General features: G+C 40.9%; 2 protein-coding genes and 1 long non-coding RNA gene across 7 annotated transcripts in view; 2 read left to right on the plus strand and 1 right to left on the minus strand.

Annotated features, from left to right (window-relative positions):
- Window positions 1–1,340: 1,340 nt before the first annotated feature.
- Window positions 1,341–5,344, plus strand: CRH (corticotropin releasing hormone). The gene is made up of 2 exons (XM_027042767.2): window positions 1,341–3,900; window positions 4,674–5,344. Exon 2 carries the CDS (start codon window positions 4,688–4,690, stop codon window positions 5,282–5,284), a length of 597 nt encoding a protein of 198 aa, XP_026898568.1. The 5' UTR covers window positions 1,341–3,900; window positions 4,674–4,687; the 3' UTR covers window positions 5,285–5,344.
- A 17-nt stretch (window positions 5,345–5,361) lies between these two features.
- Window positions 5,362–14,566, plus strand: part of LOC128312916 (uncharacterized) — a 32,344-nt gene continuing 23,139 nt past the window's right edge. Inside the window, exon 1 of the long non-coding RNA XR_008292871.1 lies at window positions 5,362–7,797. This is a non-coding gene — a long non-coding RNA (uncharacterized LOC128312916). The remainder of the gene's footprint in view (window positions 7,798–14,566) is intronic.
- Window positions 6,721–14,566, minus strand: part of TRIM55 (tripartite motif containing 55) — a 43,604-nt gene continuing 35,758 nt past the window's right edge. For all 5 annotated transcript variants that reach the window (XM_015077716.3, XM_053208707.1, XM_015077717.3 and 2 more), the window contains one exon: window positions 6,721–7,746. In XM_015077716.3, coding sequence (XP_014933202.1) covers window positions 7,736–7,746 — 11 coding nt within the window. In that variant the 3' untranslated portion in view covers window positions 6,721–7,735. The remainder of the gene's footprint in view (window positions 7,747–14,566) is intronic.

A 14,566-nucleotide genomic window follows, 5' to 3' on the forward strand; every position in this document is an offset into this window, starting at 1 on the left:
AGCAGTGACCTATTATTTCTGATACTTCTTTGTTTATTGGGCTACTGTGTCATGCCTCTAAAAATTTAACTATACCCTATAGTATGTTTTTATTGAAAAAATGTGGTTTAAAATGTAAAGTAATCCTTGTTTTTATGCCCATGTTCCTTGGGTTGTGTTTCTGGGTTCTAAAAGCATTTAGATTAGTTTTCCATGACTACTTTCAAGAAGTTATTCCTACATGTAAAATCAAATCTGTCAGTGGTAATTTTTATGGACTTGGACATTAAGTGTACTGCACATATACGTCCTTTGCCTTACATTATGTCTTCAGTCGCACGTGTATATCATTACTTTGAGAACCACATAACTATATTTTATCCAAAGATCTTTTTTCTCCAACATGAACTAAGGTGGAAAATCAAATTAATGTATCTTAAGTTGGCAATATATATAAAAACCTCATGTTATAACTACAAGATTCAGCTGAAAGGTAAATTGCAGTGTGTGCACCCAGAGATTTAAAATCAGGTTCCAGGGGCGCCTGGATGGCTCAGTCGTTAAGTGGCCAACTTCGGCTCGGGTCGTGATCTCGCGGTCCGTGAGTTTGAGCCCCGCGTCGGGCTCTGTGCTGATAGCTCGGAGCCTGGAGCCTGCTTCTGTTTCTGTGTCTCCCTCTCTCTCTGCCCCTCCCCCATTTGCGCGCTGTCTCTCTCTGCCTTTCAGGGATGAATAAATGTTAAAAAAAAAATTTTTTTTTTTAAATAAAAATATAAAATCATGTTCCAGGTTAGGGCGCCTGGGTGGCTCAGTCGGTTGAGTGACTAACTTTGGCTCAGATCATGATCTCACGGTTTGTGAGTTTGAGCCCCGAGTCGGGCTCTGTGCTGACAGCTCAGAGCCTGGAGCCTGCTTCAGATTCTGTGTCTCCCTCTCTCTCTGCTCCTCTCCCACTCATGCTCTGTCTCTCTGTCTCAGAAATAAACATTAAAAAATTTTTAATATAAAATCATGTTCCAGGGGCATCAGCACTTACAGAAAATCTCCTGTGTTCTCATTCCTTAGGAGATTTATTAATATAAGGAAAGGGTAGGAATGGTGTATAAATGCGTCACTTTATCTAACTTCATCTTCTTACTTCTGTTTGTTTATGTGTCTCTGCTAGAAAGGGGGGGCGGGTTTCCAAAGGGTATTGTTATATTATGGAAATAGTACAGTCTGCTAGTCCAAAGAACTGGGTTCTGATTCTGACTTTACCATTAACCAGTTAAGTCACTTAACTTCTCTGGTTCTCATTTAAACAAATGATCTCTCTTAAAAACTGAGAATAAACTGAGGGTTGATGGGGGGTGGGAGGGAGGGGAAAGCAGGTGTTGGGCATTGAGGAGGGCACCTGTTGGGATGAGCACTGGGTGTTGTATGGAAACCAATTTGACAATAAATTTCATATTAAAAAAATAAAAGATTTAAAAAGAAAAAAAATAAAACAAATGATCTCTTCAAGTCATTTCTAATGTAAATGTTCAGTGATTTGATGAGATCTAACTTTTGGATAAATTGTGGAGAGTAAAGGCTACTGTGCACAGTTCCTACTCCTCTGGGATCCAGGCCTTTTGTCGTCACCCCTATTCAGAGCCACTTTGTCCTCTACCAATTACCTACTTCAGGAAAATCTCACAGCAAGGATTCAACAGTGATGAGGGAGCTATAATAAAACAACATCCTCCATATGGCCCAAAGGAGAGAGGTCTTAAGGGGTATGGGTTTAGAGTCCAAAACATGTGTCTTCTCTGGAGGGAGCTCTCAGGCCTCCCTAGCTAAATTCATGCTCTTATCCTTTTCCTAGTTCTTCTTCTGAATCCATTTACCTGAACAATTTCTTCCAAATCTACTTTCAACTCCAGATTGATATCTAAGCTGATTCTGCCAATGGGGACAGTGAAGGGGTCATAAAGGAAAGTAAGCAAAAAAGTCAATATCCATTCAAAGGGGGGGAAAGCCCACAATAACAAAAACCAAGGTTCTGTATGCCCCCTACCAACATAAAACACTGCTTTCCTATAGAAGCTCACCCATTTTCTATAATTCTGATTTTCTTTTAACAATCTGCATCTTTCCTAGAAGACACATTTTTTTGTTCTCTTATGTACATTCCGTATAAAAGTACATTCCATAGCACAATGAGCAACTATGGGCTGAATTCTCTGGAAACTGCCATCATTTCTCTTTTTACCTTCCTTTTGTTTCTAAGAGCAGTTGTGAATTAGTATAGACCCAAAATAGGAGTTGAAATATGTATTGCATCATTTGTCATGTAGCTACAAAGGAAGCAGCAGAGCTAACCAGAAATGAGCCATGGGAGATTTCTGATAAACAACTCTGATGGTTATCTATAAGCTGAATTAAATCATAGACACCAGAGTTTGGAATTGCATTTTGAATGGCAAAATTAGAGGTAATTGCCTCCCACTTATATGATAGTGTCAATTTAATGTGGAATTTGAGTATGGTTTTACAGACTTATCATTCCATTTTGTGTTAGTGCAGAGAACATTTATTTACTTATCAGGCTTCCATGGAGCACGTTTAAATTTGGAAAAAGAAATGATTAAAAAAAAAAACAAAACACCTGGGTGTCCTGATATGGATACCATAATGGATGTTGATAGTATTTAGAAGTAAAATGAATGAGATTACCTTTTTACAGACTCAGTATTCATCAGTGAAAATATGCAAATAATGAATTCAGCCTTGTTATCAGGCAGTTTACGCCTCTCCCAATATAGAACAGGAAGTTAGAATGGATTCTTCTCTCATTGGGTTTTCATCAAGTAGACCAAATGAAGATTGTGTAACTCATGCACCTTTGGCTTGTCCTTTCTCTCTCTAATTTGGGAACAGAAAAATCAACAATTAATTTTGGATTCTAACAGAGACAAAGGAGGAGCAGTGAGTTTCTGGGGGAATTTAAAATCTTGCTGCATCCCCAACTGACCCTGGTTTGGGCCCCTTCATCATGGAAGCAGCTCCTGCCAATCATTTAAAAGACTGGAGTCTTGTGTCAAGAGACTTATTGGTCTTGCTTCTGCAAACTCACAATTCCTTTATTTACTCTTGGGAAGAAAACGCAGGTAGAAGCTTAAAAGCTGGATGTCCCTGCACTTCCATCTCCTTGTTCATCATCCTTAACCAGGCAGAAAGGTGATGGGACAGTTTGTCTCTAGCAAAAGGATATGTTTAGATGCTGAGGTGTTTCCAGAGACAACTGGTCAGAGAAGTCAGGGGGAGAGAAAAAAGCGGGATCCAGATCCCCTGTAACTGCTTGCTGCTTTCCCCACAGGACTCTGCATTGATAGACCTCCTGTCCCATACTCTTCCCTTCCCCTCTCATTCGATGTCTCTTTTCTGACCCTAAATTTCACCTTTCATAGTAAGAGGTCAGTATGTTTTCATACTTGGGAAATCTCATTCAAGAATTTTTGTCAATGGACAAGTCATAAGAAGCCCTTCCATTTTAGGGCTCGTTGACGTCACCAAGGAGGCGATAAATATCTGTTGATATAATTGGATGTGAGATTCAGTGTTGAGATAGCAAAACTCTGCCCCTCGTTCTCTGGCAGGGCCCTATGATTTATGCAGGAGCAGAGGCAGCACGCAATCGAGCTGTCAAGAGAGCGTCAGCTTATTAGGCAAATGCTGCGTGGTTTCTGAAGAGGGTCGACGCTATAAAATCCCACTCCAGGCTCTGGTGTGGAGAAACTCAGAGCCCAAATCGGTTGAGAGACTGGAGAGAAGGAGAAGAGAAGAAAAAGAGAGTGAAGACAGAAAGGAGAAGAGAAGAAAACCCTTGAAAAAGCCCCGGAGACTTTCCTCTGCAGAGAGGCGTCAGCGCCCCACTCACCTGCAGAAGCACCTCAGAAGGTAGGGAGCGCCTAGACGGAAATGTGCCTCCAACTTTGCATTGCCTGGGCTGCCACGGTGTGCGAGGCCGAGCCAGGTGTCCCGGTGGGGCCGAATGTTGAGTGTGTGCGTGTATTTGCTGACTGTGCCTCAAGATTCTGATAGTAACTGGGATGTGTCAAAAGCAAAGTTAGACGGTTGGTAATCGTTTTTCAAACTGCCAGTTACTCGTCACTGGCGGTGTAGACGAGCCCCCACCTCCCCCGCCATCGATCCCGACCCCTGAGAGAAGGACTTCAGGGCTAGGATAGAGAAAGAGGAGAAGGAGGAGGAGGAGGAGGAGGAGGAGGAGGAGGAGGCAGTTCTCATTTGGGAGGACAACGCTGAAACATCCGGAAGGCGGGCGGGTATTTACAGCGGGTGAGATATGAAATTTGTAGATCTTCTCGAGAGCTCGGGGAATCAGTTTTGGGGATCGTTAGAAAGGGGACTCAGAGACCCTTCGAGGGTCTCAGAAGGAGAAGGGTCACTCCAGCCTGGCGTGGGGCTGAGTTTTGGTGCTGAGCCTTGTAGGCGTCCCCTTTCCTGCCCCGCCCCGCCCCCCAACTCTAGAAGTCCCATTTCGGGCGCTTCAGCACCGCGGACAGTGCCTGCCCGAACGCCTAAGGCAGGTCCACGGGTGTAAGTGTAGGAAGACCCCCAAGCGCACCTTCCGTTTGAGCTCAACTCTGACCAACTCTTTCTTTCTCTCTTCCCTTCTCTCATTCCGCTCTCCGCCCACCTCTGTGCCGCAGCGAGCGCCCCTAACATGCGGCTGCCGCTTCTCTTGTCCGCGGGCGTCCTGCTGGTGGCTTTCCTGCCCTGCCCGCCATGCAGGGCCCTCCTCAGCCGGGGACCCATCCCGCGCGCCCGGCAGGCCCCTCAGCAGCCCCAGCCCCTGGATTTCTCCCAGCTGCCGCCGCAGCCCCAGCAGCCCCAACAGCCACAGGCTCGGCCCATCCTGCTCCGCATGGGAGAGGAATATTTCCTCCGCCTGGGTAACCTCAACAAGAGCCCCGCTGCTCCCCTCTTGCCCGCCTCTTCACCTGTCTCTGGCGGCAGCGGCAGCCACCTTTCACCGGACGAAGCGGCCGCCAACTTTTTCCGAGCGTTGCTGCAGCAGCTGCAGCTGCCCCGGCGCCCGCTCCCGCTCGACAGCCCCGCAGGTCCGGCTGAGCACGGAGCCGAGAACGCCCTCGGCAGCCGCCAGGAGACACTCGAGAGGCAGAGGCGATCAGAGGAACCTCCCATCTCGCTGGATCTCACCTTCCACCTCCTCCGAGAAGTCTTGGAAATGGCCAGGGCTGAGCAGTTAGCGCAGCAAGCTCACAGCAACAGGAAACTGATGGAGATTATTGGGAAATAAAACTGTGCGTTTGGCCGAAAGGATGCAGTATTTAGCACGCAAAAAATAAATAAATAAATAAATAAATAAATAAATAATAATAATAAAAAAATCAAATACAGTATTCTGTACCATAGCGTTGCTCTGATACCATTTGTTTATTTTTTTTATATAGCTTGAAGCCTAGACGATGTATAGCAAGAGAGCCTAATCTCCTTAATTAGCATGCACAAAGTGTATTCACACACAGTAACAGCAGCAAAATGTTATTTGTATTGTCTACTTTTAGTTTCCATTTCCAGGTGTCTTTAATGGTGTTTAGAAAGTATGGACCCAGAATGAAATGTTTTGAAGCAGGCAGAAGTCACTCAATTTATTTTGTTGTGGTCTGAGCCAAAGAGAGTGTCATTCTCTTGGATAGGTGAAACAAAATCTGTAAGCTCTTTGAATCAACCTTTCCTTGTAAACGTTTCAGTAATAAAAACATCTTACCAATCATTGGTCAATTTGGTTGTGTAAGAGAATGTCGAACATTTATATTTTTAATAAAAGCTGCAAAGGTAATCATGACTTTATTTTTCCTTTTCAGTATTCATAGGAGTAAAACTTCCAGCCCCTGGCTTCCTTCGACCTGACAGCAGCACAAGAAGTGCTGAAAACTCTTTGCATTAATTTCCTACTAAAAATACAAACATATGTCAAGTGGCTTACACAGATACTGCAGTCGCCTTGGACTCATCTGTGTACCTCAGGTTGCTCCTCTGAGGTTAAGTTAAATAATTTGGGAAGTTGCTTCCAGCTCTAAGACTTGGTAGTTCTATGAATGGTAGATCAATTCATAATAGAAATAACATTTAACCCTGATTAACTATAAGATGTTAAATAATTGGAAAGGGCAGGGAAGGAGGAAAGGAAAAGAGAAATGTTGAGGCAGGGCATTCCTCCAAACTCTAGGGCCAACATGCTGCCTTTTTTTTTTTTTTTTTTTTTTTGTATGAGAAAGTCTCACTTTATGAAGCTACTACATTAGCACCATAAAATATACTTCTTCTATGCTATTTGCCAGTGCCTACTTCTAATAGGAGAAACTCAATAGTTTCTACACTTAAATATAATGCTGTGAAATGGCACTTGGGAAACTTTTTATATAAAAAGTATTTTGACTTTAATAACTTCACAAGTGCGCTTCTCATTTATGTCTATACCAATCTTAGTTTAATTCTTAAGGATACAAATTATCTCTAGCATTTCTAAAATGGAACAGGTGCAGCCAATTAGTTTTATAATGCATTTATCTTTGGTAGTTGAGTTACAACTTACAGAAATTCAATTGAATGTTTAATACTTCAAAATTAATTTGGATGTCTGTAGATGCTTCTTCCTGTGGGACCCCTTAAATACACTTGACTGATGTATTAATAAGATAACATGAAACACTGAATAAGTCATTATAAGACTAAGTTGTTAAAAACAGCATTTATTTAAGAGTTCATACAGAATAAAGTTATACTTATGTTTTGAAAGAGGCATCATGGTGGGACAAATAAAGCATGATTTAAATATGCATGTATTTTATATGTGTATTGTATGTGTACATATATTTAAATACATGCAGTTATTCTATAGTTCACCAGGTTGGTGCCTCAGTAGATACATAAGGAAAGTAGACAATTGCTGATGGAAATTCTTTTTCAATTTAATTGCTTGATATCTGCACATCTAACTAAGATTAGAAAAATGTCACAAGAAATGTCCCAGGCCTTCAGCCTTCTGGACTATGGAAATATCACCAGAGTTAAAGAACATTTCTGGATATATGAGTGACATCTGTTACGGAAATGAGGAAACCTTTGGAAAATGTTTCATATCTTTGGTCAATGATTTACCTTTTGTCCATATATTGATAAATCAGTCACTTCTGAATTAACACTGAATTTCACTGACCAACTGCACGGTTAAAGAAGAAAGAATAAGAGCTACTATGATATAATAACAAAAGCCAATGCCTATTAGAGACAAGAGTGTAGTGTATACTTTTTCAACACTTGCCACTTGTTACAGACACACGCACACATATCACACCTACATACTCTTTATAATGTTTCCCACACAATAAAAGATTTTCATAAGATAAGTTTCTTTTTTCCAATGCTTTCAGCAACCATGTTTTTCAAACTTGTTTTCCCTCTGGAAAGTCATCTGGAATTAAAGGGGTTTTTGTTTTGTTTTGGTTGGGTTTTTTGCAGAAATCCTGTTCAGAGGTCCCTTTCATCACCTGCATTGTATTAATTTCATCTAGGTTCCCTGCTGCTGGTGTGCATCTCAGCCAGGCAGACAGAGGGCAACAGTTGGAATGAACATCACTCATTCAGGGAGTTCAACCAGGAAAAGGAGAAGACGTGGCGAGCTGGCTCAGAATCAGCTCCACTCCCACTCCCCGAAGCTGCAGCCTGTACCTGGAGGGGAGGGTCCTCAAATCCAGTCTGCAATAGAAGAAAATCTGAATCAGAGGAAGAAGAGCCTAGTCCTTTTGGGTTCGTCCAGTCACTTTTCTACTTAGGAGAAAGGATAATAATAATTATTATATAGGACATAATTATTATTAGGGATAGAAAGCAAGCTCAGGCCCTCTTGGCTATGGCCAAGAGTCCTGAAAGTAATTCACGCTCATGATCCAAAAAGGGGCAGCAATAATGCATGCAGTGGAGGGAAGTTCTTGGGAAAGAGTCCAGGCTATTCTTTTTTTTTTTTTTAAGTTCACTTATACATAATTTACTGAGGTAAAAGTGGCATTGAACTAATAGGAATTAGGATTTAGAAATGTCTGCAGCATACAACATGATGGCTATAGTTAATACTGCTGTATGACATATTTGAAAGTTGTTAAGAGAGTAGATCCTAAGAGTTCTCCTCACAAGGGAAAAAAAACCACAAAGGAAAAAAACATTTTTTTCCTTTTTGGCACCTCTATGAGATGATGGATGTTAACTAAACTTTTGGTGGTAATCATTTCATAATATATGTAAGTCAAATTATTTATACCTTAAATTTATACAGTGCTGTATATTACATATGTAAATAGTATAATTTTTGCAATGCTGCAGACTTAGTTTTGAGCAAATCATGAATGAAAGGACTTTTTTTCTCTAGGTAATAAAATCTAATAACATAAAATTTTATTTTTTATATAGCCATCTCTTTAAAAGGTACCTATCTTTTATAGATACCAGACAGATACAGCTGTGATTTTTGAAGTAATTGATCAATCTAACCGTGTAAGTGAAATTTATTTCTGTTGTTTTAAGCTTAAAAAATAACAATGAAATGGGGGACAATTATAAAGCAGTCTTGCTGAAATGCAATGTGATGTATAAACTCAAACTCCATACATTTAAAAGTACTCTGACAAACACAGTTCTTCCTAGAACTACTGAAGATGGGCTAATATGTTCTGATGACTTCACTGGTAAAATTATCCCACTGGGTTAGAATGCCACTGATTTCAAAGCAATGAGGTAGGCACATGCATTCAACTCTGAAGCCCTGAGTGATTTTATGAAGCTGCTACATGAATGGACACTAGCTGGCATGACAAAGCAGAACTTTCGTAAGTATAGTGTTTTGTTGCCAGTTAAAATAGTTTTGAGTGAAAAATGAGTATTTTTCCTACACCTTCCCAGATTTTACCCTAAATATAAGTTTGGGGGTAACGTTTCAAGTTTAATAAATTTGTCCCAGGTCCTTGAGATTATCCTTCCCACTGCCATGTTGTTCCTCAATAGAAAGTTTCAAAGGGCCGGGGTGCCTGGGTGGCTCAGTCAGTTAAGTGTCCAACTTTGGCTCAGGTCAGGATCTCAAGGTTCCTGAGTTCAAGCTCCACATGGGACTCTGTGCTATTAGTACAGAGCCTGCTTCAGATCCTCTGTCCTCCCCTCCCCCCACTCTCTGTCCCTTCCCTGCTCTCTCTCTCTCAAAAATAAATAAACATTTTTTTTAAAAAAAGAAAGTTTAAAAGGGCCATGAAATCATATTAGATACAGTAGAATAAAACTTATGCATGTAGTTTTCCATGAAGGAATAGTTGACACGTCAAATGAAATTGGACTATTGAACAAAGGCTGCTATTATGTTATTAGATTCTGTTGGTAATAGGCTAGATACCTCAGTGTCCTTCAAGTTAATGTGGAAAAAACAACATCCAGACAGAATTCTGTGCCTATTTATGTACCTCAAACTCTTCTCTTCCCTACCGTAGTCACCTTACTCTAATCCTAAAAACAAAAAGCCCATACCAAACTAAAACAAAACCAACAAACAACAACAACAACAACAAAAACCCAAACCAAATGATCTGGGCATATCAATTGTTCTGTAAAAGATCAGATGATTTCTAAGCATCCTTTAGGTGTGAATACTGAATTTTGCCTAAACAGACCATCAGTGTTCATGTTGTAGCCTCTTTTCCTTGAAAGCAATCCTGAATCTAGAGGAATCTTCCATGACAGCTGTTCTGAAATATCTAAAGGGCAAAACTAGTTGGGTAAGGTATTTTCTGTAGAGGGATATAATCTTTGCAAAACTTCTGGTAGCTAACAAACCATTTGGTACTGCTTTGGGATTCGTATGTATTTTTATACTTTTCTGTACTTGAGATTAAAATCTATCTTCCATTTAAACCGTTCTAGCTGTTACTACCTAACAACCTTCAAAACTTGGTATCATGTAGTTTGGTTTGTTGCTTTTACATCCCCATGTTTTCATGCAGTTAGTAGATTTTCCTCTAAACAATATGGACAGATGATACCTATCAGAGAAGAAAGGCCACTGTCAGAGTGGGTGCCAAAAGCAGAGATTTATCCTGAGTATTTTTCGATGATTATACCATCCCCTTGGTCTTGTTTATGTAAACTTGAGGACCCACCAACCATCTCAGCAAAGTTCTGTGCCAAGAAGTTTAGCCTGGTTTTGATTCCCAGACTAACCACTTCCTAGCTGTATGACTTGGACAAGTCAGTCAACCTCTCTAAGCCCTTAGTGTTTTCTTTTGTAAAACAGAGATGAGACCCTATCTCACAAGGCTGTCGTAAGTACTGAATAAATAAATACACCCAAAGCACTTTGTACATACCTCACTTATATTAAGGGCTTTAAAAATGTGTTTCCTTCCTTCCTTCCTTCCTTCCTTCCTTCCTTCCTTCCTTCCTTCCTTCCTTCCTTCCCCCCCCTTTCTTTCTTCCTTCCTCTCATCCTCCCTCCCTCCCTCCTTTCTTCCTTTTTTCTTACATTAGTAAAGAGCCTCCTCTACCATGCAGAATTGCCTGGGACTTCTTATGAGGAACTATATACAGCAGTAGTGACCCTCAGTAAGGAAAGACAATTATATTTACAATGCTCATCTTTTCAAAATTGGATATTATTTATAGGATTTAATTCCTGTGGCATATTGTAATCATGATTACCTATGACCCTGTTGTGTATCTCCAAGTGGCCTAACACTATATATGGCTCTTTCCTAAAGGAAGAATGAATTAAAGATTTAGAAACCTTCTTTCTGTAAGTACAGCCCATTAAATCATAAGCAGACATTTTTCCTATAGCCTTCCTCAAATGTAATTGTATATGTGTATTCCTTTAAATAGTTTTCCAAATGCTGGTTCTCCTCCATACAGGAAATGCTATTTCTTAGGAATATAGATGTTCTTTGAAGCCAAACAGAGGACAGAAAATAACAAGCACTGAACTTCCCTCTGCTTTTGAGCTTGTCCTGCACTTCAGTTTACTTTGAGATGTATAAAAAGATGAAGAAATGATTATTAGTCTTATATTATTTCTAAATATTACACATTTTCCTGAGGTGACCCAACTTACAAGCATCATTTAACACTGGGCCATATCACTATGGGGCTTCAGATAATTTGAGAAATGAGTTTTAGTCATAAAATAAAAGCAGGAAGTGGAATAGGGAGGCAGCATTTTCCCCTGTCTCAACCATGAAATGCAATTTAGTCAAGGTCCACAAAAGACTATAGAAGGGAGTGGCATACCTTTGCTCAGGGAAAGACTATTTTTCTTAGATGAACTTGATTAAGAATGCTGGATATTCATAAACCCAACCTACTCAGAAACAGAATCTTGAATTTTTTCCCTGTTACTACCAAATGTTTTGTGAGAGAAAAAAAATTAATGTCAGATTATAGTATGAGGGTTTTACTCCATAGATGAGTAGGGTCATAGATGAGAGGTTCTTCCACCAAGAACTGCATAATGTGCTGGCATCATCCTTGACAAGTTAGGTCATCTAGAATCATTTCTTGTTGGTGGGGATTAAGGAATATGCATTCTGTCAGAGGTTTGCAGACATCTGTCTTCGTGCACAGGACAGTTCCAGATTATGGACAGTGTTTACTTGGTCTGAACTGTGTGGCTGAGTGGTATTCTGACAAAAACTTCAATTAGTTGCAAACATTAAAAAATCAGGACCAAGGGTGCTTGGGTGGCTCAGCCGATTAAGCATCTGACTCTTGGTTTCAGCTCAGGTCATGATCTCACAGTTTGTGAGTTCAAGTCCCATATTGGGCCATGCACTGACAGCACAGAGCCTGCTTGGGATTCTCTCTCTTATCTCTCTCTGTCCCTCCCCTGCTTGTTCGTTCCCTCTCTCTCTCTCTCTCTCTCTCTCTCTCTCTCTCAAAATAAATAAATAAACATTTAAAAAATCAGGAGCAAGGATGTAGAGAAATAGAAGCTCTTGTGCACTGTTGGTGGGCATGTAAAATGATACAGCTGCTGTGGAAAACAGTGTGACAGTCCCTCAAAAAATTAAACATAGGATTACCATATGATCCAGCAATTCTTCCACTTTGGGGTGCACACCCAAAAGAGTTGAAAGCAGAGACACACAGATATTTGCACACTTATGTTCATAGAAGCAATATTCACAATGGCCAAGAGGTGGAAGGAAGCAACCCATGTGTTCATCAGTGGGTGAATGGATAAACAAAATGTGGCATTTGCATATAATAGAGTATTATTCAGCTTAGAAAGGAAGGAAATTCTGACACATGGTACAACATGGATGAACCTTGAGGACATTATGCTAAGTGAAATAAGCCAGTCACAAAACAACAAATACTTTGTGATTCCACTTACAGAATATAAGAAGTATCTAGAGTAGTCAAATTCATGAGAACAGAAAGCAGAACGGAGGTTGCCAGGGGCTGGGGGAAGGGGGGCAATGGGGAGTTGTTTTTTAATGGGTACAAGAGTTTAAGTTTTGCAAGATGAAAAAATTCTGGAGATTGGTTGCATAGCAATGTGAATATACTGAACACTTGAATTGTATGCTTACAAATGGTTAGGATGGTAATTTTTATGTTATGTGAGTTTTAAATTAAAAATTAAAAAAAAAATAGGAGACTTCACATTAAAATCTGGATTTGCAGGTTCTCTTGACGAAGAAGAAATGTAGCAATCCAGAACCTACATGGAGAGCTGAGCAGCCCTGTCCCTATAAATTGGGTATGCTCCCTCTATCTCCTGATTTCCATCATGCCCACCACTCCCATTTTCCCTCCTCTGCTGCAAGGCTGGTTTCGGTGGCCATTTTTCATTTACAGTTGCTATGCTCAGAATTAAGAGGAAAGCAAACTATAGCTTGTATTTATGCTTTTATTAACATTTTTCTTTTACCTGGCTTGCTTTTTCATTAATGTTACCTTTTTGGTCTCTATGGGCACACAAGCTTGTTGCTGTTAACCAAAGGGTAGGCTAGTTTTTAGTAGGAAAGTGTCAAAGAAAAGCGAGAAATGATCAATGGGGTCTTTGGCTTGATTTTTATGCTAAATGTAATGATTTGTTTTTTAAGCCAACATGCTTCTTTTGGCAAGATTCTTGACAGTTAAAGCATGAAACTGCCTTTAGTGCTCAGTTGAAGCCAGATGTGTCCTTGGGCACTTAGCATAGGGATATAACTGGGTGCAGTTTCGTGAACGTGCTCTTATTTTGGTGTGGGGGCAATACTAGCAGCCCCCTCTACTAAATGCATCCTGCACCACATGATTCACTGACTGAACAAAACTAAACAGATGCTTTCCTGATATTCACTCTGGCACAAGTCTGGGTAGCCACGTTTAGGAGGGAAAATATTTTTTTAGCTGACCTAAAGTAAAAGAGTGAGCTCTTTGACCAGTAACCAATGCCCTCAGGCCTCTTCTAAGCTTCCCAGGGGTTCCATGAGGCGCCAGCATCTGCCTTTCCCCAAATGATCACTCTCTACTCCACCCATGATCCTGATCCGTTATCATTTACTTGCCTGTGTTCCAGTTCCTCAGCTTATCCAGGTGATAGTAATTTATCTGATAAACTGAATTACAGCTAAGACATTAATGGATGATGATGGCTTAATGTACACCCCTGCCACACATAGCATGGAAATGTCCATGTCTTATCCTGAGGGATAACTGTGGTGGACATGGGAGCCACTATGCCAGGCCATTGAAATGATATTGGGGGCAGTGAGGACATTTGTGTCCAGGCCTCCACACTGGGCTCCATTTGCTCTCTGCCACTATGAATGCCAATCACAAATTCCACCTGACAGAAGGATCTGGTTATTACTACCTGTTAAATGCCAGTCTTTCTTGGCCAATTCAAGAAGACCCTTGCACATTTATAATTAAACTCATTTGCCTTAAAGGAATGTGGATAGAAGGGGTAAAACTAGACCTGAGGCTGCTGAATGGGCAACCACCCTGTCTCTACCCTGAACCTGCTAGGCTAGGTTAGAGGCTCAAAGCCAGATGCTAGAAACAGGTGTGAATAGGATTGCTGAGGTCATGCTTAGAGTGCTTATTCAGAAAGACTAAACTCAAGCACTGGCCTGCCCCCTACAAAGCATTCCTGAACCACAGGCCCTTGGATAGCTTAAACATTATGGATTCCAGCCTGGAAAAGAGAATGCAACCAAAAGCCTGAGCCAGGCAGCAGTGTCTGAAGAATAAGTGAGGCATGGTCTGTAATTCCCAGCTGAGGGTCTAAGCCCTGGAAGTTCTGCTGGGCAGGTTTTCCATTGTGGGCATTTCTTTCACAGGAATACAGACATTCTGCTTCGTGATGGAGCAACTGGGATACATGAGGAAGCACAGAGCTGTGTAAATATAGCACACTCTCCATGAGTGCTAGAGGAAGAAGAAAAGAGGTTAGAAAGAAAACACCCACTGAAAAGCGTTTTTTTGTTGCTGTTGGGAGTCTGCCACTGTATACACTAAGTAAAGAAATGGGGGGAGGGAATTGATTTGGGGGCTT

Source organism: Acinonyx jubatus, chromosome F2 (assembly GCF_027475565.1).
Source record: "Acinonyx jubatus isolate Ajub_Pintada_27869175 chromosome F2, VMU_Ajub_asm_v1.0, whole genome shotgun sequence".
In the NCBI taxonomy this organism is placed as follows: domain Eukaryota; kingdom Metazoa; phylum Chordata; class Mammalia; order Carnivora; family Felidae; genus Acinonyx; species Acinonyx jubatus.